General features: G+C 43.5%; 6 protein-coding genes across 6 annotated transcripts; all 6 read left to right on the plus strand.

Annotated features, from left to right (window-relative positions):
- The first annotated feature begins 8,117 nt into the window (after nucleotides 1-8,117).
- On the plus strand, nucleotides 8,118-8,871 carry LOC117741394 (claudin-4-like). The gene has a single exon (XM_034548420.1). The coding sequence runs from the start codon at nucleotides 8,227-8,229 to the stop codon at nucleotides 8,848-8,850; it is 624 nt and encodes a 207-aa protein (XP_034404311.1). The 5' UTR covers nucleotides 8,118-8,226; the 3' UTR covers nucleotides 8,851-8,871.
- Nucleotides 8,872-10,336: 1,465 nt separating this feature from the next.
- On the plus strand, nucleotides 10,337-11,695 carry LOC117741393 (claudin-4-like). The gene has a single exon (XM_034548419.1). It carries the CDS (start codon nucleotides 10,364-10,366, stop codon nucleotides 10,997-10,999), a length of 636 nt encoding a protein of 211 aa, XP_034404310.1. The 5' UTR covers nucleotides 10,337-10,363; the 3' UTR covers nucleotides 11,000-11,695.
- Nucleotides 11,696-14,582: 2,887 nt separating this feature from the next.
- Nucleotides 14,583-15,705, plus strand: cldnf (claudin f). Its single transcript, XM_034548293.1, has one exon. The coding sequence runs from the start codon at nucleotides 14,718-14,720 to the stop codon at nucleotides 15,471-15,473; it is 756 nt and encodes a 251-aa protein (XP_034404184.1). The 5' UTR covers nucleotides 14,583-14,717; the 3' UTR covers nucleotides 15,474-15,705.
- Nucleotides 15,706-16,594: 889 nt separating this feature from the next.
- Nucleotides 16,595-17,786, plus strand: LOC117741926 (claudin-4-like). Its single transcript, XM_034549197.1, has one exon. It carries the CDS (start codon nucleotides 16,703-16,705, stop codon nucleotides 17,333-17,335), a length of 633 nt encoding a protein of 210 aa, XP_034405088.1. The 5' UTR covers nucleotides 16,595-16,702; the 3' UTR covers nucleotides 17,336-17,786.
- Nucleotides 17,787-23,535: 5,749 nt separating this feature from the next.
- LOC117741290 (claudin-4-like) lies at nucleotides 23,536-24,333 on the plus strand. Its single transcript, XM_034548238.1, has one exon. It carries the CDS (start codon nucleotides 23,594-23,596, stop codon nucleotides 24,257-24,259), a length of 666 nt encoding a protein of 221 aa, XP_034404129.1. The 5' UTR covers nucleotides 23,536-23,593; the 3' UTR covers nucleotides 24,260-24,333.
- A 1,455-nt stretch (nucleotides 24,334-25,788) lies between these two features.
- Nucleotides 25,789-26,421, plus strand: cldnj (claudin j). The gene has a single exon (XM_034548661.1). The coding sequence runs from the start codon at nucleotides 25,789-25,791 to the stop codon at nucleotides 26,419-26,421; it is 633 nt and encodes a 210-aa protein (XP_034404552.1).
- The last annotated feature ends 701 nt before the right edge of the window (nucleotides 26,422-27,122 follow it).

Consider the following 27,122-nt stretch of genomic DNA (forward strand, 5'->3'; position numbering starts at 1 on the left):
AACCATCAGTATTCTTTTGGAAAAAAAATAATATAAAGATGTACTTGTAGAGACTTTGGATGCCAGTAAAGCATAACATGTTATGGATTCTGGAGGATGATGTTGTCTTTAACCACATTTAAAGACAATTCTGATTATATTTTATTATATAAAGATGCTTGTACTAGCATTCCACTTTAAGTCTTTTAAATGTGAGTATCTGTGTATGTGACATGTAACAACCTTGAGGAACATTGCTGAATCACTATCTGAATGAGATCCCTGTATAAAAAAAGAAAATGCAACAATGACAGGCCCTGTTTTTGGCTGGTCAGATACATAATCCCTCCTGGGAGAAAAAAACACACACACTGCGTTTGAGCTAACAGGCCTCATTGTCAGTGGGCATGTTCGAGGCGTTTTAAAATGGAGGATGTATAGTTAAATATAAAAAGAACTAAATACAAAGAGAATATCAGTCCGAAAGTCTTATTACTGGACCTAACTAAAGCAGTTGATCCTCTTGTATATCTCCATGGGATATAAGATTGTACATTTCAAACCATAAATACATACCCAGGAATTGATGGTAGGTCTGTGTAACTAATCTCCCCTTGCATGTTCATTTTTTGGGAACATCAGAGGATAGAGAGAATATTTAGTTTTAGGCCAAAACACTTTTCAGCATCATTCTTTTAGTAACATGTGCACCTAATGAACCAAAGAATACTTCAACAGGTGGGGCTATCAGAGTCTCTTGTTGTTCAACAGACAACAGCCGAGCTCTGTGTCATTCAGGCTTTCCTCTAATTAACAGAGGTCACCTGGGGTCAGCGGTCATGAGTGTCTGTTATCTTGTGGTTAACCCCCTCAACAGACACACATGTACACACACACACACAGACACACACACACACACACACACACACACACACACACACACACACACATTCTCATACTCCCACACAAACTCAGACAACCACTCTGGGATTTTGCATTATTGCAAAATAGGAAGGATAAGCTTTTTCAAATTTAAATAATCTTTGTCTCTAGTAATACAGTTTTAAAGTCGGGAGATGTCTTTAAAAAAATATTTTTTTAACGTGATGCTCTGGTTCAAAATTGTGCACCTAATTAACAATATATGCCAAAAAGGCAGGGTGTGTGTGTGGAGCCACAGTTGTCTGTAGCTCTGTATGGCACTACCTTCTAAGTCCGCCCATGTTTTAGTGGCCCAATCAAATGCAAAGGATTCGATTTGAATGTGTCTTGTAACTCGCGATGCCCCCCAATACACAGTTCTAAGCAGGAACCGATAAGACAGTAGGAAAAACAATAGTTTGTGACAATAAAAATAGTACTAATAAAATCCTAACAATACCCATCCCTACTTGTAACCAGGTGGCAACCTCTGGTTCTGCCAATGTGGAAGTGTGTTAAAACTTTCATTTGTTCTACTGACCAGCAGGGGGCGACTCTTCTGGTTGCAAAAAGAAGTCTGATTGTATAGAAGACTATGAGAAATGTATTTATTACCTCAGTAAACATTGTAAACATGAGTTCATAGTCTCAATCTCTAGTTTCAAGTCTTCTTCAATACAGCATGATGTTCATTTACTAAATGAACATCAATTATGGTCATTTAGAGTCAAACAGACCATAAAGCAGAGTATGCTTTAAAGCCGGCGCACTGTGATTGAAAGGTCGCTGCCGCTACCAGAGACGTATACGTCACTCCCCCACATTCCAAATATGGTAACTTCTGTTCACTGCTTGCAAAACAGACAATTAAAAAAACGGTTTTCTTTTTACAAATAAAAATTAAACTTGAATCTTTTTAAATCTTCTTCATCATACTTTATGTGGGAGCTTAACCTGATCGTACTGGAGGTCATGTCCTTTTATTTGAATTCTTTTCATTAGGGTCCTGTTGGACTGACGTAGTAAAAATGTCCGATTGACTTACATTTTTTATGTCCATCTCCACCTGCACTACAAAAAAGCTTCTCAGACCCCAAAGCGCCACCTACTTAGATTTTCCGCCATTTTGAATTTTGTGAAAAAGACATAATTGCAAACTAGTCCTACATGCTTTGTCTGATTCATACTTAACTTTCAGTTAATCATAATTGGAGCTTTATCATCTAAAGTTATTTAAAGCATTTTGATATCCCATTGTGTTTAGGAGATATGGACCAATGAACCTTTTAGGGGTGTGTCTTGTTTTTCAATGCTCATAACTTCAGAACTATTTGGCTTAATCTCTTTTGCAGCATATTCTTTTCATTTTTTGCCGTTTTCAGCATTCGTACTATTACGCACACAAAATGTATCCGATCGACTTCAATTTTGTTTACGGATGATCTAAAGACTTTAAAGATGAATTGTTATCAAAATGGTGGGTTTTCACTTAAAAACCTTGACGAATTTGTCATAGCGCCACCTACTGGCAAAAGGAAAATAGTGTTTTATACTATGATGTATTACTCCTACTTTAGTGGCTGTGGATGCTCTACAACTCATGCTAATTTACATATGTGTCAAAGGTTATGGAAACAAATAATAAATGTTTTTTGGTCATTAAAAAATAGCCTGAATAAAAGTTATCTAAGGCTTTTTGTTTCATGGACGAATTCCCTAGGATAATCCTGCAGGATGATTACCATCTACCGTTATCATCTTGATAACGTTTTAATTCACCTTCACCGCTGTACTCATACATCTCTAATATGTAACTTATAAACTTCTCATTTAAATTACTGGATTCATTCAATATTTCTCACTAACACTATATTTACGAGGTTACATGCAAAGTCATTTTGATAACGTTTTAATTTACCTTAGCCTGTTGTGTTCACTGAGCAGAACCTGAACGCATCACAATGGAACCGAATGGAACCTTCGTTGTTGCTAAAAACTCGTGCAACTTTACACAGGTGTCGAAGGCGATGGAAACAAATAATTAACGTGGGTTTTTGGCTTGGTTGTTAAAAATCACCTGAATAGCGCCCCCTACACATTTTACAAGCGTCCTTTATTAAACAGGCTCTTGGAACTACACTAGACTTCCCTCAAACTTGTCATGCTTGATAAAAGTCACGACTTGATGAAATCGACAAGCCTATTTTCACTGTCAAAGCGCCACCTACTGGCGAAAGGAAATCAGCGTTACGTGAAAAACGGCATCAGTTTAAAATCACATTTACACAACGTGGTCTGGTCTACACGATGCGTGTTGTCGAGTCTGTTGTCTAGCGCCGCACGGCAGATATAGGAACCGGTGAAGTCTTTGCAAAGCATAATTTCCTACGTCGCGCACTCCACGAGGGAAAGAAACTTCCAACTACGACGTTCTCGGCTGAGCGTGACGGCGTCCCGTTAGCGCCCCCGACGGGCGCAAAGGAGCGAGCATCCGTTCATCGCTGCGAGCAACTTTAATTTTTAATTAGCTTTACTGGAATTGTTCATTATCTGTTTTTATCGAAGGACTTTATAATTTGTTTGTTTTAATTAGCTGCCTTGCGTTGAGCACTTTGCAACTTGGGTTTTGAAAAGTGCTCTAATTATGGTAATAGAGTTGGGATTTTCAAACTTCATACCAGACCGCTTTCTTATCAAATTGTGTTTCCCACCCCCCCTCAACTAAGTTTTTCGTTATCATCATCTGGTTTGGATTTGCAGCTGTCTCTGTGCAAGGAGTGTTCAATATGAGGGACGTCCAAGAATCAAACATCTGTGTCTCTGACGGACAGCGTTTGGAACAGCGTTCGGGAAACAGCCACAGAAAAAGTCAGATCAACAGATACAGCTTGATTCATAACAGCAGACGTGATTGGCTGAAGCATCCAGGAAGCCACTCGGTGGAGGGTGAGACAGTACTGTGTTTTTTAATCATCATGCAGCATAAGTTAAGTAACATTAACACCCTGATTACAAGTTTCCCCACAACGTATCTAAATACATGGAATTAAATTAGCCTGCCATAAGCGATAACACATGCATAACTGATGCAAAACTGCTCCACTGATTCACATTTTAGTTTGGTCCTTTACAATTCTCTTTTCAATGACTATTGGATCAAGTTTCTTGATTTGCGTATAATCATCCTGATTTGACCTAGATTTACATTCAAATCTACATAGATTCAGCAACAGCATAACCTTTCCTTTGTGAAACCTTCCATGTGATGATGTAAAGCAGAAACTTCTTGTAATCTTATAAAACCACACAAGACTGACATTTCTACAAAATCATGCATTCAATTCAACTGAATGCAGTCAAAGCCCGCCCACATTCTTTTATCTCATGCACATGTGTGTTGTTTGCTGGATGCAACAGATCCATGCAGTAGATAGATATTATAGATATTATCTCTGACTAACAGGTCACTCTTTATCCGCACCACCCATTGGCCATTGTATGGGAGTTCAACTTTAGTTGTTTTCCCTGCAGGTGCAACTACTTGGAAATATACATGTAGTCACTCGCAGAGAGCAACCTGCTGAAGATTCACCTGTCATGGGAACGGGAGCGAGTCCGACCGGTTTCCACCAGGTGTTTACTGGAGGTTGGTGTTGCTTCACAGTGAGCTTGTCCTATCAGAATATTCCTTGTGACAGATTCTGTCTCACATTCACAGTCAGTTCACACTTTGTTTTCTTTGGATTTTGTTTGTTATTGCGTTTATTTCATCGTTAAATCATAACAGCAGATATCATTGAAGCCCAGATTTGAAAGAACAAGTATTCGGAAGTGAATTAATAAAAAAGTGACGAAGCAAAAGTTGTTCCTCTGTTTTATTTTAAAGCAAAAAAAAATTCTACGGTGAGTACAAAGGAGGAACTGAACGGTTCTGATGAACTTGTACTTCCATTTTCTGTTCATGCAATGTTTGTGATAAACTGAAGGACGAAGTGTTCCTTAATTAATGTGTATGATGCATTTTAGTGCTGTAATGTTTTAACACATATATATATATATATATTACAGATTAATAAATACTTTTTTTTATTTTTTCCCCTCCACATCTCTTCTATTGAAGACTTCAGGTTCCTGTTTGTGTCATGCCCAGACACGCATGAGTCACTGAGGATCCCACAACCACAATCACGTGCTTCAGTTACCCAGTGAAACTGTGACTGGTACCTCGACGCGCCAAATACAGACACGGTCCACCCACCCACACACACACACACACGTACATAGACACACACACACACACACACGTACATACACACACACACACACACACACGTACATACACACACACACACACACACACGTACATACACACACACACACGCACACAAAATCTCCATACTCTGACGCATGAAACTACGTCCTTTTTTTTTAATACCCAAACAAATACTTCTAGTAATAGTACTAATTATCCTCCTCATGTTTCATGTTTATTAAAGTGAAGTAACTACAATGAACTTGTGATTTAGCTCCACATGCATCATTTTGACTTTATTGTATCATAAAATAATGTGTATTCTTTGTAGCTGCTCAACAGTGAGCTCCTGGTTATATTTGGAGATTGGTATAATATCATATCTGTCCTGTTCAGAGTTTCTTCAGATTGTACTACAACAATAATTCCATGCTCACTGTCAACAGTATGACTAAAATCAGTAGTATCGACACTTTATATATTTTACACCAAGATTTGTACAACAAATATAATTCATAAATCCACCACACAAAACTAGTTTCTCTGTTGTTTCACCCAAAATATAAATGACAAAATACAAGGGAAACAAGGGACTTTAAGTATCCATTCAACCTGCCAATCACTTAAGACGGAAGAAGACACGATTCACCAAAAACAAAGGCCTTATTGTTTTAAAGCGTCTATTCATCTGATCAAACCCCCCACCCCAAACCCACAGTCTTTCTAACCTGCCTTGCAACAGCAGCCATTTGGGGTTCTGTGTGTGGTTCATTTAAGTCCATATCTCACTTGCACATTCAGACAAACATCAGATGGGATCTGCTGCAGAAATTAGATATAACAAACAAGGCCGGTGTGTAAGAAAGCGATACAGCTAAATAGCCAAATAAAGACACCTGAACGCTTGTTTGAACTGTAGGCTGATGTTGCTTTATGCTTTATTGATATCCCGGCCGATCCATCCAGTTTTGACTGTACGGTTGGACACCTGAGTGAGCGCCAAAGACAGCCGTTACCCGTGAGGTCTGGGCGTGCCTCAAACGGCGTGCTGACACTTGTTACCTTGGCTCCCTCTGGCATTTTCTCACGGCTGCTGGACTCTTTTCAGCTTCTGCTGAACACTTTACACTGTGCAACGTGGCCTCATTGGGGGAACTCGATGGGGGAACTCAATAGAGGAACTTAAGCGCTTTGTTCGTTTTCTGGCACCATTAATTACCAAACACTGAAAGTTTGCACAATTCAAAAACTTGAAAATATTTGAATTACTCAGTGGATCCAGGGGGTTGTCGGTGTGCTGAAGTTGCAGCATGTTTGCATATCATCTGAAGACATGAGACTAATCTCACCCCGAAACCATCTCTCCTCAGATTCCTAATTGTAGAAATTCCTCCCTGTGTGTGGAACCCAATCTCCATGGCCAGGCCCCGAGTAGCTTTAATGATCTTACCTTGGATAAAATAGAGGCATTATTGTCCCAACGGCGGTTTTGGCTCTTGAACACTGTCTCCATTCATTTCTGAAACAATCTGATTCTCTCTCTCTACCTCTCTTTGCCCCCTCACCATTCCCTCTTTTTGCAACAGTGTGTCAACAGGAATCACATATAGTGTCGGCCATTTCCCCCGAACATCTTCCTCCTAATATCTCCTCACTGCTGTGGCGAGTTGTCCATAAATCGAGGTGGACCCCGGGACTGCAGAGCGTTCTGACGGGAGGAGGCTTGCAACCCTTCGGCCTTTAAGGACTGACATCAGCACAAGGTCAGTTCTATTCTCTTGGTTGTTTTTCACCCCACTGCACATGCTCATATCAAGCGGTGTGGACATTTGTTTTGTTTTCCTTATTAATGGAATCATTATTACAAAATCTTGTTTTTGTTTTCTACAAATTACAAAAGTATTTTCTTGGGCCAACGATGCTCTTCTGTTAAAGTTATGATACTTTGCGAGTGTTTAAATCAGTGTAGGATGTAACATGTCCTCGATTATATGTATAATAAATGGGTTATTGGGCAGGGGGACTGAATAATAACAGAATGATCTCAGCATTGAGCAAACCAGCTGCATTTTGTAGTTCAGTTTCTCAAAAGTAATTTAAATTATTATGCGTATTTTCCGTTTCCGTGACGTTCAGCGGTAATAAAGTCGCTTCAGTAGAGGCCAAGAATTTGTCTAATCTAGACATATTCACGACAAAGGACCTTATTAAATCCTGTGCACCAAATATGTAATCATAAGACTAAGAAATATTAAATAATACTAATGCTCTTACACACTTATTCTGACATACATTTTCACTTGGTGGTCGTTTGTGTATTCCACCTTTTGTGTCAAACTGATTGGAAAATGCAAATGACAGGTACAACTTCACTGAAACTTGTTCTGACATCAGAGGGTCAAATGGTGAAAACCCTGAAAGTCTGAGAACATCTTTGCTGTGTCTCAAGTTTGAATGTTCCAACACCTGCCTCATTACAGCCCGAAAATACAATCTTTAGATCCAATAAACATTTGGGGACTATACTCAAAAGTCTTCAAAAAGTAGTATTTACAGTCACTGTTACCACCGTACATCACATAAAACGTATATTAACAAAATACCGGACCTATAGAGCAAATTGATGGCATTTTGAAAACTAAAAGTGAAGTCAAATAGTACAAAGTTACCATCTTCAAAGGCAAAGAGGTATTCATTCATTCACTGTACAGGACTAAGAGGAAACTTAAAAAAGAAAAAGAAACGGCATTGAATGGCTTCTTTGTGGGTGTGGCTGATGGTATTTTTCTGCTAAACCGATTTCAATATGTGTGAGTCACAGTGTGGCTGTTCCACCTGCGAAGAAAACTGACATGATGACACATGGGGGGGGGGGGGGTAGTCGTCACGTCACAGCTCCGTGAGACAATGTGTGAGTTGTGTGAAGCCCCTCCCGACCTATGTGTATAAAACAGCCGCTCCGACCTCCCTCAGACATTGACTCTTGGGGATCTCTCGAACAAGACTTCCCTGACTTCCAGAGACACTTTTGGACCTTTTTCCTTTTTTGGTTTGGGACGACTTAGCAAGAAGACATGGTGTCTGCCGGCTTTCAGATGATGGGCACTGCCCTGTGCATTATTGGCTGGATCGGTGCCATCGTAGTCTGCGCCCTCCCCATGTGGAAGGTGACAGCATTCATCGGCCAGAGCATCGTCACCGCTCAAACCACCTGGGAGGGCATCTGGATGACCTGCGTGGTCCAGAGCACGGGCCAGATGCAGTGCAAGGTCTACGACTCCATGCTGGCCCTCACCTCGGACCTCCAGGCCGCCCGCGCCCTCATCATCATCTCCATCCTGCTCGGCATCGTAGGCATCCTTCTCGCCATTGCCGGGGGAAAGTGCACCAACTGTGTGGAAGACGAGGTGTCCAAAGCCAAAATCGGCGTGGCGTCCGGTGTGATCTTCATCCTCACCGGCATTCTGTGCCTCATCCCTGTGTGCTGGACGGCAAACACCATCATTAACAACTTCTACAACCCATTGCAGATGAGCTCTCAGAAAAGGGAGCTCGGAGCTGCGCTCTTCATCGGCTGGGGGGCCTCAGGCCTCCTCATCCTGGGTGGAGCCCTCCTCTGTGCCAACTGCCCTCCCAAGGATAACTACTCCGCCAAGTACGCTGCTCCCCGTCCAAATGCGCCCAAGGACTTTGTCTGAGGGAGTAAAGAGCCAAAGAGACTGGGGAAAGAAAAAAAAGATTGAGTCAAATGCTTTGTGGTCAATGAAATGGATTCACGTTGCATTTCAATTTCACAGGGATTTTATTGTGCTCACAGTTTAGTTTGATGCTTTCATTTTGACTTACAGCACTTTAAGATGTGTCTCATCAGTGCCAAGAGGCGGAGATGTGCACCACGCCCAAACCAAGTGGCCCGAGTGAGACACTGCTTAATCAGTGGGAGCGAGAAATATGTAGACAACTTTGTGTGTACTTGATCCGCATTTAACTCGATTTGATATATTGATTTTTTGTTTTCTTTGTTGTTTTTTTATCCATTTGTTCCTTTTACATATTTCATTTCAAACTGTATTATATGTGACTGTCTGAAACTGTAAATAAAGATTCATTTTTTATCAACACTGATTGACCCTGCTTTGTTTTGTTCCTTTAGATTTCTATTATTAAACTGCTCCATCTAAAAGTAAACGGCAGCTTCAGAATAAGGCCGCACTCTACTATCAACTAAAAACTATATAAATATAAGATAATATAAAAAGGTAATTAAAAAATTCTACAGACTATCCTTTTTTCTCAAAAATAAATGGTATGTATAGTGTAAAATAAAATTCAATACCCTGAAAATGTACTTTAAAATGTTTCTGGAGTGTAAGTAGACCAAACAAGTGTAAAATAAAAAAAACCAAACTTGATTTAGACTATTTTATAATACAACAAAAACTCATGTACTTACATGTTTCTAATAAGTGAGTCATTACCAGTCCAACACTGCCCCTTGCTGTTTATGTGTAAACTGGATGTGTTCTTTATTTTTTTACATTTACATATGCTCATGTGTACACACGTGGATGACAATCACCAGCAGTCGTCAGGTGGCACATTTCTTAAACATAGGCAAGGCAAGTTTATTTCTAGAGCACAATTCGTACACAAGGCAATTCAAAGTGCTTTACAGCTACATCAAAAAAATAAAATAAAATAACAGAACAAATGTTTTATTTTGAAATAAGATTACCTGAAAAGTGAATCCATAACACGGAAGTTGTTTCCAATTTTCCAGTTGAACATGTTGGGTGTTTACTGTTCAGCACACAGATTCCATTTCTTGGAAAAAGTTGGTTGGTTACTCATGTGTCGGATTACTGTGATTAAAGAGTTATAAATAACTGTTTTTTTTGCGTGATTATAGCCAAACTTTATACTTTTAAATCTTCATCAATTAGAGAATAAACGGTTTGTGGACAGGGACATTTTTCTTTTATCTGACCTTGAAGCTTTGGATTCAGGCAGGTCAGCACTCCTAAAGGTCACCAGGTCTCTGTTTGTGTGTAAACTCTTCTTAGCCAATAGGAGCTGAGGACTGTGGTATCACATACCCTCATGCCCTGTGCCCTCTTCTTCTCAGATGACAACCTATAAATACAGGCTCCCACCGTCCCACTCCTTCTCTCTTCTTGGATTTTTAATGAGCGAGGAACAAAGCCCGGCAAAATGGTTTCTCAGGGGATTCAGCTCATCGGCATATCGATGGCCTTGATCGGCTGGTTCATGGTCATCGTGGTGTGCGCCCTGCCCATGTGGAAGGTCACCGCTTTCATCGGGGCCAACATCATCACGGCGCAGACCATCTGGCAGGGCATGTGGATGAACTGCGTGGTGCAGAGCACGGGCCAGATGCAGTGCAAGGTGTACGACTCCATGCTGGCGCTGCCCCGGGACCTGCAGGCTGGCCGGGCCATGGTCATCATCTCCATCCTGACGGGGATCATCGGGGTGATGTTGTCGATCGCCGGCGGGAAATGCACCAACTGCATCGAGGAGGAGCAAGCCAAGGCGAAGGCCTGCATCCTGGCTGGCGTCTTGTTCATCATCTCGGGTCTGCTCTGTCTCATTCCTGTGTCCTGGTCCGCCAACAGCATCATCACCAACTTCTACAACCCGCTGCTGATCGAAGCCCAGCGGTACGAGCTGGGGGCGGCGCTTTACATCGGCTGGGCGGCCGCCGCACTGCTCCTCATGGGAGGGGGGCTGATGTGTTGGAACTGCCCGCCCAAACACGAGCACCCCCACTACACGCCCAAATTCAGACCCGTGAAGTCGGTCTCCACATCTAGGGAATACGTGTAAGATGGTCAGCGCTTCCTTACATGGACTCTGGAGGTCATGGGAGTTGCAACCGAGAGAAATTATTTCTAAATAAATTAATGTATATTCACCGGCAATGCAAATATAGCATGAAATCACACGCTTGACACCTGAGCTTTGATTGCTGTTAGCCTGTGTGTCAAAGGGACCTTTCTCCCAGCGGACATTTTGTCTTTGTCAAGCGAGTGTCGTATAAACAAGGACTGCATCTCGTTTGGTTGAGCCAGCGGGGCCCGGACATTGTGCCCTTTGGTTTACTGCCGCACCTCCATGGATCGCATCATCAATGTGAACTTCTCCTGCTGCAATGAGAGGACGTGTTTGCTGTGAAAACAGTCCGTTTGACACCCAAAACAGGAAATTGGCTTTTGTTCTTGCCTGACATTGTCATTTCAAAATGGAAGAGCCTTTTAAAGGGAATTTGAATCCACGCTGTTTTGTGACTGGTTGATGAATAACTAGGATTTGAATTATGATCTTAATGAATCTGTGTAAATATTTTTGTCCGTTATGATGGGAAAAAAAGGGAAAATAAGCCAGAAATACTTCATGCAGGCATCTGTTGCAGTAATAAAAAGAAGTTTCACTAAAAACTCAAATGTTTAGGTCAAGGAGAATCTATGCATCTGTATCTGCTGTCTGCTTGTACTATTCTGTAAATAAACTCTATACTAACTAGATGATCACTGTTTACTTGCGTCTGAGGAACGCAAAGCATGTAATAGTATCATAGGGATTAATAAAGAGGCAACAGGTCAACATGTTGAGGTATGCGGAGGACGTGACCATGCACCAATGCAGCGGGCATTAATTAACCCTGAATGTGCAAGGAGTTGTGATGTTGTTCCCCTGGAAACAAGTGATAGAAGATAAATCACCTCCTCATACAATATCATTATAAGTCGTGTGGGGTTCAGGTTCTCGGGGGTCGCTTTGACTCGGGCGGGCTGTTGCATGGATGCTCAGCAGAGACATGAGATGTTCATGGCTGGAGATCCGTCTCCTCTGATGAAAACACGTTTTGCCAAGTAAACTTGCATTCAATCAGAAAAGCTGAGGGTCTTCTACGAAAGCAGGTGACTAACTTCATTATTCAGAGAGGAGTTTTAGATTAACCTGAGTTTTAGAACCTGTATAGTTTTTAATTGGTGTGTTATGTCAAAGTGAACACATTTCCGTCACTGGATCGCACTGCGGAAACGATTGTTTGTGCAGTGTCACATTACTGGATAAGGTGTGTGAAAGATGGAGCGGGTTTGTTTACCCGACAGAGGTATTTACCTTAGGATCTTGTATTTTTTTTACAAAGTGACGCCGTCAGCTGACTCGACTGGCTTTCTGTGTCTCGTCCCTGCAGCGAGGTGATTATTATATATACTGAAACCGATCTCCTCCTCGGCTCAGGGCTGAGTATCCGTCTGGACCGCGTCACATCTTGATCTTGGCACGTGCCATGTTGAGGTCTGCTTGCTGTCCAAGTCTTTAGCCACTTGCCAGACTGCTGTACCGCATACAGTACAGTCAGCATCAGTGACATAAGCACTGGTGGAGTCCTTGCAACAAAGGAAGACCAATGCATTCTTTGTCTTATGTCGGATCGATTTTTGATTTGTGCACCATGATTTTAACAGAGCAAGCGTGTCTGCTCTGGTTGCATTATATTGGAACGCTGTGGTTAACAGCTTTAGTTCAATTCAATAGAATATCTTATTATCTTAAAAGAAGCGACCACACCATTTAGAGCAGTGGTTCTCAAACTGTGGGGCGCGCTCCTCAAGTGGGGCGTATTACAGGTGGGGCAGTGCGGAGAACTTCACATATTACAAAAGTATGAGTAAATGTTTACGTTACAGTTACGGCGTTAACGGGTTACGCTTGTGCATGCACGATCGTGACTTCCAAGATCCTTTGCGACTCCCGTGTAGCTTAGTAGCTTAGCTAAATGAAGAGCTCGTTAGGCTTCTGAGGTTACCTGACGGAACACGGGGGGAAACGGGAAAATTGTGGGTTTCTGCTCAGACGGTGGTCAGACCATGTCAGGGAACAGGAAGCTGATCAAGAGGGTCTCTTTAAATGTTCAATGGACACACTGTCATTCACAGAGAGGCGCTAGCAGACAGACAGATGAGCCGTGAACTACACAAGGTTTTGACCGATGCTATCAGCATGGTCATGTTCATAAAAACAAGACCCCTGAACGCACCACTGTTTCCACTCTGTGGAGACGGGAGCGGAGCTTTCAGCTGCTTCACAGCGAAGCTCGGTGGCTCTCACGAGGGAAGGGGTTGTCTTTGAGCTCAGATACATTAAACATCCGTCATATGCATAACTTATGTCATACAGGACAATACAATACAATTGAAATTGTACACATATTATCCATACACATATTATTCTGCAAAGAGGAGGTGGACTCAGTGTATCATTTATTTTATCTTTGTAACGTTACACATGTATATACTTTCAAAAATACTTTCAAAGTCAAATTTATTAATTAAATATAATTATTAATTTGCAGGCAAGTTTTCTGATGAAGAATTTCTGATGAAATTCTCAGTGACATATTTGGAAAGCTTAATGAATTACATCTTCATCTTCAAGGCAGAGAGCAGCACCTTCCTCAGGAAGCTGGAGATGTGGGTCAGGCGACTCATCAAGGGAATATTGATTCCTTTGAGAATCTGAGTGAATTTGAACTAATACTCATACAACTTGATGGCTCACATATATCTGCATTAAGTTTGTTTTGCACCGGTTGCACGTTATTGTTTTGAAAATATATTTAGGGTAAAACTCTTTATTGCCAAATATTTGAACTTGTTTTATTTAGTTTTTCACAGGTTGCACTTTATTGTTATTATCTTGTAAAGATATTCAGTGTAAAACATGTTAATTGAAGCCACAATAAGCTATTTGCCAAATATTTTATTTGCATTGTTCTAACAAAGTGATTGCACTTTTTATTTGTTTTTGTCTGATGGAGCAATCTGGTTTAATTAAAAGTGATTGCAATTTTCTTTATTCTATTATTTGAAAAAGCACAGATGGAGGAGTCACAAAAAACATTTAGTTACAATTTTGTTGGGGCACGAACATTTTTCTTCCTCCAAAATGGGGCGCAACAGAAAAAGTTTGAAAACCACTGATTTAGTGACACAGAGAAGCAATACAGAGAAGCCTTTCCTTTAAAATTGCCTGTGTTATAGGAACAGTGAAAATATGAAATGATCTTTTATGAACAATATAAACCAACTCTTAAAATAACTCTTCAGTTGCGTGTGGGGGTTGCCTTAAGATGTGACTCTTATTGTAAATTAGCATGTTAAAGAAGCCGTTTGTGAACAATCACCTGGTTGTAATGTGATCATCTTTCACAGCCTTGAGGGGGTTTCAGTACCTTTTGAAGTCCCTAATTGGCTGCAACTCCATCCAATAACCACATCCTCACTGCAGGAAAATCTGCATATGAGAGTGTTTTCCAACACCAAAAGCACAGCATTGTTTATAAAAAGGGGTGGCACTCCTCTAGCTCGAGGAAATGGAATCTAGTTTGGCCAGAAGAACTCACCTGACGACCAGACAGCCCTCCTCCTGTGCGCTTCTCTGACAAACAAGGGAGAGCGCTGCGTCACTCCAAAAGAGGACCAGACCTGTGCACTGAAGCTCTTTTCGCTTCTGCCACAGACGAAGCCTATTCACCATGGGGAGGATTGGCAAGGAGGTGGCAGGTCAGGTCATAAGCTTCATAGGCCTGGTTGGGGTTGCGGTGACCTGTGGGATCCCCATGTGGAGAGTGACCACCTTCATTGGAGCCAACATCGTGACGGGCCAGAACATTTGGGACGGCCTGTGGATGAAATGCGTAATGCAGAGCACCGGGCAGATGCAGTGCACGCTGAACGACTCTGTAATGAGTCTGTCCAGCGACCTGCAAGCCGGCCGAGCCCTGGTCATTATCTCCCTCATCTTCGGCTTCATCGGCTTCATAATCACCTTCATCGGAGCCAAGTGCACCAGCTGCCTGGACAAGGATTCCTCAAAGGCCAAGGTGGTGATCATAGGCGGCTGTCTCATCATTGTTTCCGCCGTCCTCATCCTGATCCCCGTCTGCTGGTCCGCGGCCATCACCATCGCAGACTTCCAGAACCCCTTGATCATTAGTTCACAGAAGAGGGAGCTTGGAGCGTCCATCTACATTGGCTGGGCATCTGCTGCTATTCTTCTGATCGGCGGGATCACCCTTACCACGTCCTGCCCTCCTCAGAAGGACATGTATGGATACCCAGGCTACCCACCAGCACCGATGTACCCTTACGCAGGCCCAGGGATAAACCCAGCAGCGTATGGCCCAGTGTATGCGCCCGCTTCCAGCCAACCGTACACAGGTACTGGGACATACATATCTAGCAAACCGTATGCAGTACCAACCGCATACTCTGCCAGACAATACCTCTAAACCCTGACAGGACAGAAGGAGGATAAAGACTGACATTTTTGCCAGGATGACTGCAAATTGTGATGCCCTTATAAAGTAAAAAAACATCAAAATACACATTGTATTTTTAGAGGATGATGTCAGACTAATATTGTGTCAACACGGCTGTGTGCACTGAAAGGTGCATTGCTTTTCACTGTTTCCATATATCGCTGTCCATATATTTATTGTATTAGCGTGCAGATGTTCTCTGTAAATGCATCTTTATTTTTAAAGATTTTCAATAAAATATTTGTTGTATATTAACATCTGTTTGTGGAGTCATTAACATATTGTAATATATGAAACATTATCTATGACATTTTACTGGGCCAGGGCCCTCCTGTGTGAGCGAGAGGCAGAAATTATATTAAAAAAGGCAATAGAAATACTTCTCTAAAATATAACATAATGAAATAGAATTTTCTAAAACATATACATATATATATATATATATATATATATATATTGTGATCACTGTCATTGCACCATAAACTGTAAAGAGCTTATTAAAACCTAGAATCCACAAAGACACAAAAAAAATAAACCATGTGCAAATAAAAACACAAAAAAGAGATTCTAATAATGTGAAGTGTTATTGGAGCACCGGGTTCAGTGTACCGGGTACCTTGTGTTTGTGGGACATGAGCTACAGCCAACGTGAGTGCTGTGATTCTGATTGGAAAAAACAATCACAACTGAATAAATCACGGGATAGTATGTCATGGTGACGATTAAACAGACGTAATGAGTAAAACCATAAATGGAGGCTCCTTCAGTTGACTTTTGACAACACCGGTGATACTCCCTCCCAGGTTGAGGCTTTTTTAAACCTGAAACATGTGACTGGACCTGATCTTTCCGTAACGTGCCCAATCACAGGCTGGCCACGGGCAGACCGTCGTTTCAATCAGCAACGCATACAGGGCCTCTTTACGAGCCTCATTTACATAGTCGTTTCAAGCTGATGCTCATCTCATCGAAACTACTCCACGTCACCTTACAGCACATTTCAAGAATCTGGTTGGGCAGGTAAGTCAACCAGCGGACTGGTTTCAGGTTAGGACTCCACCTTCAAATCAGACATCTTTATAACCAAAGAAAACGCTCAACCGTCTTTATTCAACTTTACAACTCGAGCTGAGCTGACCTGCTCCTGAAAAAGCTCAACTCTTCTGCCGCTTTTCGAGTGACTTAAACCAGACCTCATCATGGTGTCAATGGGACGACAGATGCTGGGCTTTGCCCTGGGCATCATTGGCTTCCTGGGGACCATCATTGTGTGCGCCCTGCCCATGTGGAAGGTCACCGCTTTCATCGGGGCCAACATCATCACAGCGCAGGTCATCTGGCAGGGCTTGTGGATGAACTGCGTGGTGCAGAGCACGGGCCAGATGCAGTGCAAGATCTACGATTCCCTGCTGGCTCTACCCGAGGACCTCCAGGCGGCCAGGGCCCTTGTGGTCATCTCCATCATCGTCGCTGCCTTTGCGGTCATCTTGGGCGTTATCGGAGGCAAGTGCACCAACTTCGTGGAGAAGGAGCACTCCAAGGCCAAGGTGGCCATTGCCGCTGGAATTGTCTTCATTTGCGCCGGCGTACTCATCCTCATCCCCGTCTCCTGGTCCGCCAACACCATCATCAGGGATTTCTACAACCCCCTCATAACCAACGCCCAGAGGAGGGAGCTGGGAGCCGCGCTCTACATCGGCTGGGGCACAGCCGGGCTTCTCATCCTGGGTGGTGCCCTCCTCTGCAGCTCCTGCCCACACAAAGACAGCTCAGAGTATCCAGTCAAGTACGCCGGCGCCAGGTCCGCAGCCACCAGCCGAGAATATGTCTGAGAGGTCCGTTCTCTCTTATTATCTTAGTTTGTATGAGAGATCCTCCTTCTTGTGAATTTCTGTCAGCACCACAAGTTTCTTTTTTTCTTAAAGTGACCGAGAGACTGAGTACCGATTTTTTTGAGAAATTCAGATTTATTTGAGGTGTTTCTTGCTGAACAAGAAACCCCGTGCAAACGATGTGGTGTGAAGAAACGTCTCCCAGCAGCATGCTGACTGGACTGAATGAGAGCTGTTCTCTATAAAGCTTGTATCAAACCCATTTCTTCTCTGTAAATGCAAATCGAAGCTGTGCTAGGACGATGTTAACGGTCAACAAGGGCTATGATAGCAGGAAGCTTGTACAGTACCCTTGATGTATTGTGAATTTACTGTATAAAATATTTTACTCATATCTTTGGTCAAATGCAATATCAAAAGACTGTTTTTATATAATAAAACATTGAAGTGATATTCTTTTCTCTGCCTGTTTGTTTAGATTAAACTTTTTTTTGTTTGTTTACCTTCACGATTTTAATTCACTGGTTGAGACTTTCCCTGTCGCTCTCCAAAATAAAATAAAAATGAATTCAAAAACACGTTGGGCCTCATTCTCGAACATTTTCGTAAGTGTCTGCAGTCGGTCTTCAGAAGCGTTGTCATTCAGGTGTTAAACTAGTTCGACCACAGTGTTGAGTGCCAGCCCAAACGTTGTCATAGAATCGGCCACAGTTTGTTTCCACATGCATTAATAGCCATACTGCACCAGCATTTAAACAATGAAGACGTATTTGCTTTGATTTGAGTAAAAAAAAGACTAAATAAATGATTGATGAGCACATTAAAAGTCAACAATGATGTTTGAGGAGGATAAGGCTGCCGTTATTCTACTTTTCTTTTCTTGCCAACAAATCCCAAGAAAAGGCCGAAAGCAACCATGTCCTCATTCTTTCTTACTTCCCTCCTCCGTCTCTGGCACTGCAGGCCCAAGCACATTGGTTTCTGCTGATCAATCTTAAAGTAAACTTGTAATTGACAATAAAGTGAAATAATTAATAAATCGTTTTTAGCTAATATTACTTAAACATGAATACGATCTATTTATACTGTTCTCAGCTGTGATGATTTATTCACGTGGTGCTTTAGGGAGTATTTAAACATGTATATGGGATTGACTAATAAAAACTAATTGACTAATAAAAACAAACCTTTACAGATGGATCTTAATTCATTCCAAAAATTCAAAATTCTACTGTATAAAAAGAGGTATGGGTCCTTACACAAAGTCCATTAAAGCTGAAAGTCAGTAACCAACCTCATAGTTATTGTTTCACTTAAATACCATGTTTTAATGGGTGGAAAATATGTATATTATGACAGAGTCTGAGCATCAGCTAGTTCGAAAACGAAGACGAGCTGCACGTCAGCCCGTCAGCAGCCAGCTCCAGGACCAGAACAAGCCCGTCATCAGCTAGCAAGTGAAGAAATATGGATGTCAAATAATGGTGAAATTAAATGGTCTTCTTGCCCAAGAAATGAGCCCCCCTGCATGGCTGCCAATGTGTTATGGATGCAACAGGGGGCAACGCGGTGTGCACGGATGTGCAGGACATCAAGTATTTCACCCCAGATTCCATCCAGAAAATTATTCTTGATGGCACTAATTTAGAAGGTAGGCATGTTTTTGGAGAGCGGTTGAAGGAGATGGACCAAAATCATTTAGATGCCTACTTTGGGGTTCTTATCCTTGCTGGAGTTTTCAGATCCAAAGGGGAATCCACAGCATCCCAGAAACTGGCAGAGCACCTTTCCGTGCAATGATGTCTCTGGAAAACTAGGAATTTTTTTTCCGCTTTGATAACTGAGACGACAGTCTCCCGGGGAGGTGCACCGCCTCCCCCGGGCATAATGCCACCATTGATGAGCAGCTGATGACATTTAGGGGCATACATGATCTGGGCTTCCTGTGATGCCACTTCCTATGCTTGGAACTTACAAGGGGGAAGCCTGATGGAGGAGCTAGTCAGAAGAATCAAGGAATGAGAGTTGTGCTGACTCAGGGACTCAGTGGACACATCACATGCGGCCATTATTTTACCACGCAAATGCTGGGACAGGAGCTCCTAAAGAGGAAGCTGACCAAGGTGGAACAATACGGAAAAAAAACAGTCACTACAACACTACACAGAACAGGCCGGTCAACGCTTCCAAGTTTGTGTATCCTATTTGCCAAAGAAAGGCAATAATGTGGTACTCATGAGTATGGGAGAATATGTGGCCACGAGCCACACTCATATCTTGATTAGAATTTATTTTCTTTTTAAATGACTTTTTCTTTTAAAAAATAATAAAAACTAGGAGCACATTCATTCATAAATGTGATCTAAGAAAAGGTAAAGGGCAACTATTAAATATGCAGTTTACATTGCTTGTTATTGGGATGAAGTAAACATCTGTCAAAATTGTTTGATTGTGTTGAAAACCGCAAAATGCAACGGGTCCACCAGACCCACGAACACTGGCTGAATAACAAAAATATGAAGACCACACCAGGGTTAAACCATAATTACCACAGACATGTCTTAAGATCCAAGAGTATAAATTGATACTGTGACCATGAAGACAAAGGTCCCCTAACCTTAAGGATGCTAAAAATAAGGGGAAAAAAGACAAATTGCCTCCACACATAGTGATGGCTAAGCCGGCGGCTAGAGGTCAAACAGCAACAGTGCTGACGGAGCTAACGGTGTTAACATTAAAAATTTTCCACATTTCAACGAAAAATTACAGTTCAGTGGTAGAGCAGGGTCGTCCTTCAATCAGAGGATCGGCAGTTTGATCCCCATCTCTGTTTATCCACATCAATGTATCCTTGAGCAAGACACTTAACCACAAGTTGCAGAAAACAACCTGAGATTTACATAGCAGGATTTGTCTACAAATAAATGTGAATGCATGATATCCAGGAAACAACTTCTGCCCAGACGACTCATTGCGATGACAATGCCAACACAGCATTACAGGGTGTTTCACCGGTTTGAACACAACCTGTTTTTTTAAACCTAGTTTCACATTCCTAACTTGCCCTCGGCCATCAGTGAGAAAATCCCACTGAACCTGTTGTGGATTAGTGACGGAGTGCACAACTCCCTGATGACAAAGTAGACAATGGAACAAATGCATCACTGTGTAACAAAGCAGTGATTGAAAAATTGGTTTCAATCAAATTATTTTTCTTCTTCCAATGTAGAAGGCCTTTTTAAGTATGCTGCACCTGATGAGTATGCCTGGTATTGTGTGTCCTTAATAGCTTGTCTTTCACAGCTCCCAGTTCACCCTCACTACACGTTTGGGCTTGCCAGGTCTCTCTAGCCGAGTCCCCCGCCATCTGATCCAACTCACCACCAGGTGGTGATCAGTTGACAGCTCTGCTCCTCTCTTCACCCGAGTGTCCAAGACATACGGCCGCAGATCAGATGATACGATTACAAAGTCGATCATTGATCTCCGGCCTAAGGTGTTCTGGTACCAGGTACACTTATGAGCCACCTTATGTTCGAACATGGTGTTCGTTATGGACAAACTGTGGCTAGCACAGAAGTCCAACAACAAAACACCATTTGGGTTCAGATCGGGCAAGCCGTTCCTCCCAATCACGCCCCGCCAGGTTTCTCTGTCATTGCCCATGTGAGCGTTGAAGTCTCCCAGGAGAACTATGGAGTCGGCAGGCGGCGCCCTTTCCAGGACCCCTCTCACCGACTCCAAGAAGGCCGGATACTCCGAAATGCTGTTCGGTGCATAAGCACAAACAACAGTCAGAGCCTTACTCCCCGCAACCCGTAGGCGCATGGAGGCGACCCTCTCGTTCCCCGGGGAAAACTCCAACACAGCGGCGCTCAGCCGGGGGCTCGTGAGTATCCCCAGTCCCGCCCGACGCCTCTCACCCTGGGCAACTCCAGAAAAGGACAAAGTCCAACCCTTCTCCAGGAGCTTGGTTCCAGAGCCCATGCTGTGCGTGGAGGCGAGCCCAACTATATCTAGCTGGTACCGCTCCACCTCCTGCACCAGCTCCGGCTCTTTCCCAGCTAGTGAGGTGACGTTCCACGTCCCTAGAGCTAGTCTATGCCGCCGGCGATCGGCCCGCCCAGGTCTCCCGCCTGGCCCGCCGCCCGGTCTACATAGCACCCGACCCCGATAATTCTCCCTGCGGGTGGTGGGTCCACAGGGTGACTGCTGCTCCATGGTGTTTTTTCGGGCTGAGCCCGACCGGGCCCCATGGGCGAAAGCCCGGCCACCAGACGCTCGCCGACGAGCTCCCCTCCTGGGTCTGGCTCCGGGAGGGTGCCCCGGTTTCCCTTGTCCGGGCAAGGTAGCTTCAGTCCGTGGGCTGCTTATCATCAGGGTTTAATGAACCGCTCTTAGTCTGGGCTCTCCCCCGAGACCTGTTTGCCTTGGGAGACCCTACCAGGGGCTGATACCCCGGACAACATAGCTCCCAGGATCACTGAGCTACTCAAACTCCTCCACCACGTTAAGGTGGCGATTCATAGGACAAACTTAACCAATACATAAATAATATAATATGTAATTGTTACATACATTAAAGTAATTAAAAGGGGGTTATCTAAAAAACAAAGTATTAAAACTATGGTAACGTTTCACGTTCACAAGTGTTTTCTCATGCGATCAGGCTGCAGATCAGAGAGACGGGAGGGAGGGTCGAATTACCCAAAGGTCTCCGGAAGAAGAGCGTTCCTGCTTCCTCGTTGTTTGCCTTCATGTTTTTCTCCTCAGCGACTCTCTGTTGTTGTGAAACTTTATTGTGACTTGAGAGTTTGGTTCAGTCTGCCTTGGATTTGGAGGTCAGATGCTAATCCCACTCTTTGATGGTGTTAGTGAAATACTTAAATGTTCCTTTTTCCCCACTTGAACTCACTCACTGCCGTCACAAAAAATACACAATGAGTGATTAGACCTGAACAAGACAGTCACTCATTAGTTATTCAAAAGAAAATGTACGCCTACAATAATTGCTCAAATTAAACAGATGACTGTTTTTTTTCTTGTTGTTAAACATCACTGTGTCTTTAGCTTTGGTTATGAAACAACATTTTGCAATTTTGTTGTTGTTGTCTCAAATATATATGCTTAAATATAAAAGATCTGTGAAAAATCAAAGTGTGATAATTCTCCTGCAAACGAAAGGTAATTCTGCAACACCACAAACAAATAAGTTGATTCAGCACTGAATATTCAAAGACACTTTATTGGCATATTGTAATTTCATGTGGGCAACTGTTCTTTAACAGACGATGACACTTGATACATACGTCTTTCTTTTTTTTCTTCAAATTTCTAACATTGAATTTTGAGATACATCTTTTTAAATAAAAACACAACAGATTGTTGTTTCCTCCAGTCGTCAGCACTGCAGGACCCGATCCCTTGTCATTGTGACATACTGCAACCGTGTGGCCATTCTGCTCCCCCCCCCCCCCCCCCCTTCTGTGTCCCCCAGGCTGTGAGAGCCCCCCCCTCGCTGTCTCAGCCTCACGTCCACACGTTTGAAAGACCCCAAACTGTCTTAGCAACCTAAGAATATATGTTCCATAAAGTCATGCTGTTTATAGTTTCAAAAAACCAGAGAGTAAAACTAAAATAATCAGAATTGTTTATTCGCCTTTGTGAAGGTGTTTTAAAATATTTCGACAGATGCACATAAATACTGTGGCTGCTAATGCAGAGCTACATGAGCAGAGGCAGACGTTTACGGTCCAACATCTTAGTTCTGTGCCCAGTAATATTTCAGTTTGACATGCTTTGTCTCGGAATATGCACAGTATGCTTCACTCACACCCAGCGGTGATTTATTTTGACTTCCTCTCAAAACATTTGTGGATACATGTACTGTATGTAGAGGCGGATCAATGTTTGCCTTGGCCTTTTGCAGACTTCCTTTTAGTAGACCCTCAAAGTCAACGCCACTCAAACCCTCCATTTACACATGAGTAAATCTTCTGCCACATCCGTCCTTTTCCTTGTTGAGAGTACCAACAAACCTTTTTGCAACACGATCCTCTTCTTCATCCACAAGAATGAGTGAAGCCCCAAGCTGTTGTTGTGACGCACACAAAGAATCCTGCACGGCTGGAATTGTGTGTCCTTAATAGCTTGTCTTTCACGCCTCCCCTTCTTCATTGTAACTCTGCCTCAGATGAACGTAAACACCCTGATCGGCTCCAAACATTCTCTCAGAGACACACTCGGAGAGGGAAGGCGATGGCTTCCATGGGGTTGCAGATGGCGGGCTGCGCCATGGGCCTGCTGGGCTGGATCGGGGTGCTCATCGTCTGCGGCACGCCCATGTGGCGGGTGACGGCCTTCATCGGCAGCAACATAGTGACATCCCAGGTCGTGTGGGAGGGCATTTGGATGAGCTGCGTGGCCCAGAGCACGGGCCAGCTGCAGTGTAAGGTGTACGACTCCATGCTGGCTCTGAGCAGCGACCTGCAGGCGGCCCGGGCCCTGGTGGTGGTTTCCATCGTCACCGGCATCGCGGGCATCTTCATAGCGTTCGTCGGCGGGAAGTGCACCAACTTTATTCCAGAGGAGAGGGCCAAGGCGAGGGCCTCGGTGGCAGCAGGCGTGTTGCTGATCATCAGCGGGCTCCTCTGCCTTATCGCCGTTTCGTGGACTGCCGGCATTATCATAAGGAACTTTTACAACCCCCTGCTGGTGGATGGCCAGAAAAGAGAGTTGGGGGCCTCTCTGTACATCGGCTGGGGGGCCGGGGCGCTGCTGCTCTTGGGAGGAGCGCTTCTGTGTGCCAGCTGTCCCCCCAAGGAAGACAAAAAACCTTCGGTGAAGAACCTCCTGAACAATTCTGAAGGAAACGGCAATGAGGAATCAATATACTCGTTTACGCCGAACAAGACGTATATCTGAGATTTCTGAAGGCACAAATGAGATGTCTGTCATGAAGTAAAATACACTCACGTGTTTAATCAGCTGCTGTGAAACTTGAAGAAAAAGGACCACAATTAAGGAAATACGCACTTTATAATTATTAAGATATTAGGAAAAAAATCACTGTTTGAAGAAGCTCTCTGTCTGAGATGGCTTTTGAATATTGTTGTTAATGAACATTTATACGGTGGTGGTTTAAATCATAAACACTGTGTTTTAAATCTCTGGGAAAGTGGTTGGTTCACTTGGCACTTTGCACCTTTTTGATACTAGTAATTCTATTCTTTTCACAATAAATGACTTTCAATTGTAAGTGATGTTTCTCTCATGCTTCCTATTTATGTACCTTTATAAAAGGTTATTTAAAACCTGTTTGACAGGTACAGACCTGAGATCACTATCCCGGGAACAAAGATGGCGACTCAGTGGTTTATTATCCTGTTGGCCCATCTGTTTAGTAAAGCAGGACCTGCTTTCAAACGTCAACGTTTGCACCATAAATAGTAAACAAACTTAACCAATACATAAATAATATAATATGTAATTGTTATATACATTAAAGTAATTAAAAGGGGGTTATCTAAAAACCAAAGTATTAAAACTATGGTAACGTTTCACGTTCACAAGTGTTTTCTCATGCGATCAGGCTGCAGATCAGAGAGACGGGAGGGAGGGTCGAATTACCCGAAGGTCTCTGGAAGAAGAGCGTTCCTGCTTCCTCGTTGTTTGCCTTCATGTTTTTCTCCTCAGCGACTCTCTGTTGTCGTGAAACTTTATTGTGACTTGACAGTTTGGTTCAGTCTGCCTTGGATTTGGAGGTCAGACGTTAATCCCACTCTTTGATGGTGTTAGTGAAATACTTAAATGTTCCTTTTTCCCCACTTGAACAACTCACTCACTGCCGTCACAAAAAATACACAATGAGTGATTAGAAAGGTAATTCTGCAACACCACAAACAAATAAGTTGATTCAGCACTGAATATTCAAAGACACTTTATTGGCATATTGTAATTTCATGTGGGCAACTGTTCTTTAACAGAAGATGACACTTGATACATACGTCTTTCTTTTTTTTCTTCAAATTTCTAACATTGAATTTTGAGATACATCTTTTCAAATAAAAACACAACAGATTGTTGTTTCCTCCAGTCGTCAGCACTGCAGGACCCGATCCCTTGTCATTGTGACATACTGCAACCTTGTGGCCGTTTGCCTTCATGGCTAATCACCAGCCATCTTTATTCAATGACACCGGTGACAGAAAACAACCTGAGATGTACGTAAACGTATCTGCGGTTGGTGTCATCATCACATCTGATAATAATGAACCCAGTTGGCCTGCACAAAGACTCCTTGTATCTGCAGCTTGTCTAATCATATCTCATATTTCTTTAGTTTACATAATTCCTCCTTGTAGGTTCAAATGAAAAGCCATACATGAACGTGATTCTGCTCCTCTCCCCCCTCCGTGTACCCCAGGCTGTGAGAGGGTCCCCCCCGCTGTCCCATGGCTGTGCAGGAGCTGGGCATTAGCCTGTCCATGTTCGGCGTTGCCGGGACCATCCTGATCTGCGCCCTGCCCATGTGGAAGGTGACGGCGTTCATCGGCACCCAGCTGGTGGTCATGCAGGTGTTCTGGGAGGGCCTGTGGATGACCTGCGTAAGCGAGTACACCGGCCAGATGCAGTGCAAGCTCTACGACGCCCTGCTGGACCTGTCACCGGACCTGCAGGCGGCCCGCGGCCTCATCTGCATCGGCCTGGTGCTGGGGTGCCTGGGCTTCCTGGTCTTCCTCCTGGGGGCGCGCTGCACCAACTGCCTGGGCCACCCAACGCTCAAGGCGCGGCTGGTGCTGGGCTCCGGGGCCGTCTTCTGCCTGGCGGCACTCGTCACTGTGGTCGCCGTCTCCTGGACGGCCAACTCTGTCATCAGGGACTTCCACAACCCGCGCGTCCCCGAGGTGCTCAAGAGGGAGCTTGGGGCGGCCATATACATCGGCTTTGTCGTGTCCGGGTTGCTGTTCTGCGGGGGGGCCATACTGTGCACCAGCTGCCCGACACAGAGGGCCGGGTTCCCCTCCGGCGGGTACACGCTGGCCAAGACCCGCAGCAGCAGCTACGCCATCAAGAACTACGTGTGAGGGCATCGAAGTCCCCACTGAAGGATAAATGCATTGAACCGTGTGATATGATGCAATTGGCCGTGTGTAGATATTGAAAAACAAAACGTGTTTAAACATATGAAAGGTGTGCTTTGCAAGTCATTCTAATATAATGTTCTTCTAGAGACACGTGGATTTGACCATTAGACCAGGTTGACCTTCCTTAAGGCCCAGAGCAGTAGCTACTGATAGTGGAGCTCTGCTGTATCTCTTCATGGAATCCTGCATCAAGGGACATGAGGGGAGTCCAATGTCTAAATACCACAACATACACACACACCCGGAGGCTTGCAAAAGGAACGACATCATGACCTCTGCCTGCATCTGTACGCCTGTAAGCCTGGCAGGGAAACGACCATATTAGGCATTTCCACAATTCTGTACATCCGGCACAGGTTAAATACCCTTTGACGAGCAAAAACCTTCTGAATTTATCTTGACCACATTCTTGTAATTTTCTGCACTTGTATTGTGTGTGTGGCTTCTCCCTCGAATTCAAGCCTCAATAAAGCTTCAGCTTAAGACACCGAGGGTCTCCATCTGCTTCTTCAGTCTCCAGCTCATCTGCTCACAGCATTTCCATCACACACGGCGTCAATTTGAAGACTTTTGCCAATTATTGTAGTAAGAGGGTCGGTTTGTCCCGCTGTAGATGATCGTGAAGCGAATGACATCAATCA

Source organism: Cyclopterus lumpus, chromosome 13 (assembly GCF_009769545.1).
Source record: "Cyclopterus lumpus isolate fCycLum1 chromosome 13, fCycLum1.pri, whole genome shotgun sequence".
Lineage (NCBI taxonomy): Eukaryota > Metazoa > Chordata > Actinopteri > Perciformes > Cyclopteridae > Cyclopterus > Cyclopterus lumpus.

Coding starts and splice junctions, on each gene's coding strand:
- LOC117741394 (XM_034548420.1), top strand. CDS start 8,227: ATGGTGTCTGCCGGCTTTCAGATGATGGGCACTGCCCTGTGCATTATT.
- LOC117741393 (XM_034548419.1), top strand. CDS start 10,364: ATGGTTTCTCAGGGGATTCAGCTCATCGGCATATCGATGGCCTTGATC.
- cldnf (XM_034548293.1), top strand. CDS start 14,718: ATGGGGAGGATTGGCAAGGAGGTGGCAGGTCAGGTCATAAGCTTCATA.
- LOC117741926 (XM_034549197.1), top strand. CDS start 16,703: ATGGTGTCAATGGGACGACAGATGCTGGGCTTTGCCCTGGGCATCATT.
- LOC117741290 (XM_034548238.1), top strand. CDS start 23,594: ATGGCTTCCATGGGGTTGCAGATGGCGGGCTGCGCCATGGGCCTGCTG.
- cldnj (XM_034548661.1), top strand. CDS start 25,789: ATGGCTGTGCAGGAGCTGGGCATTAGCCTGTCCATGTTCGGCGTTGCC.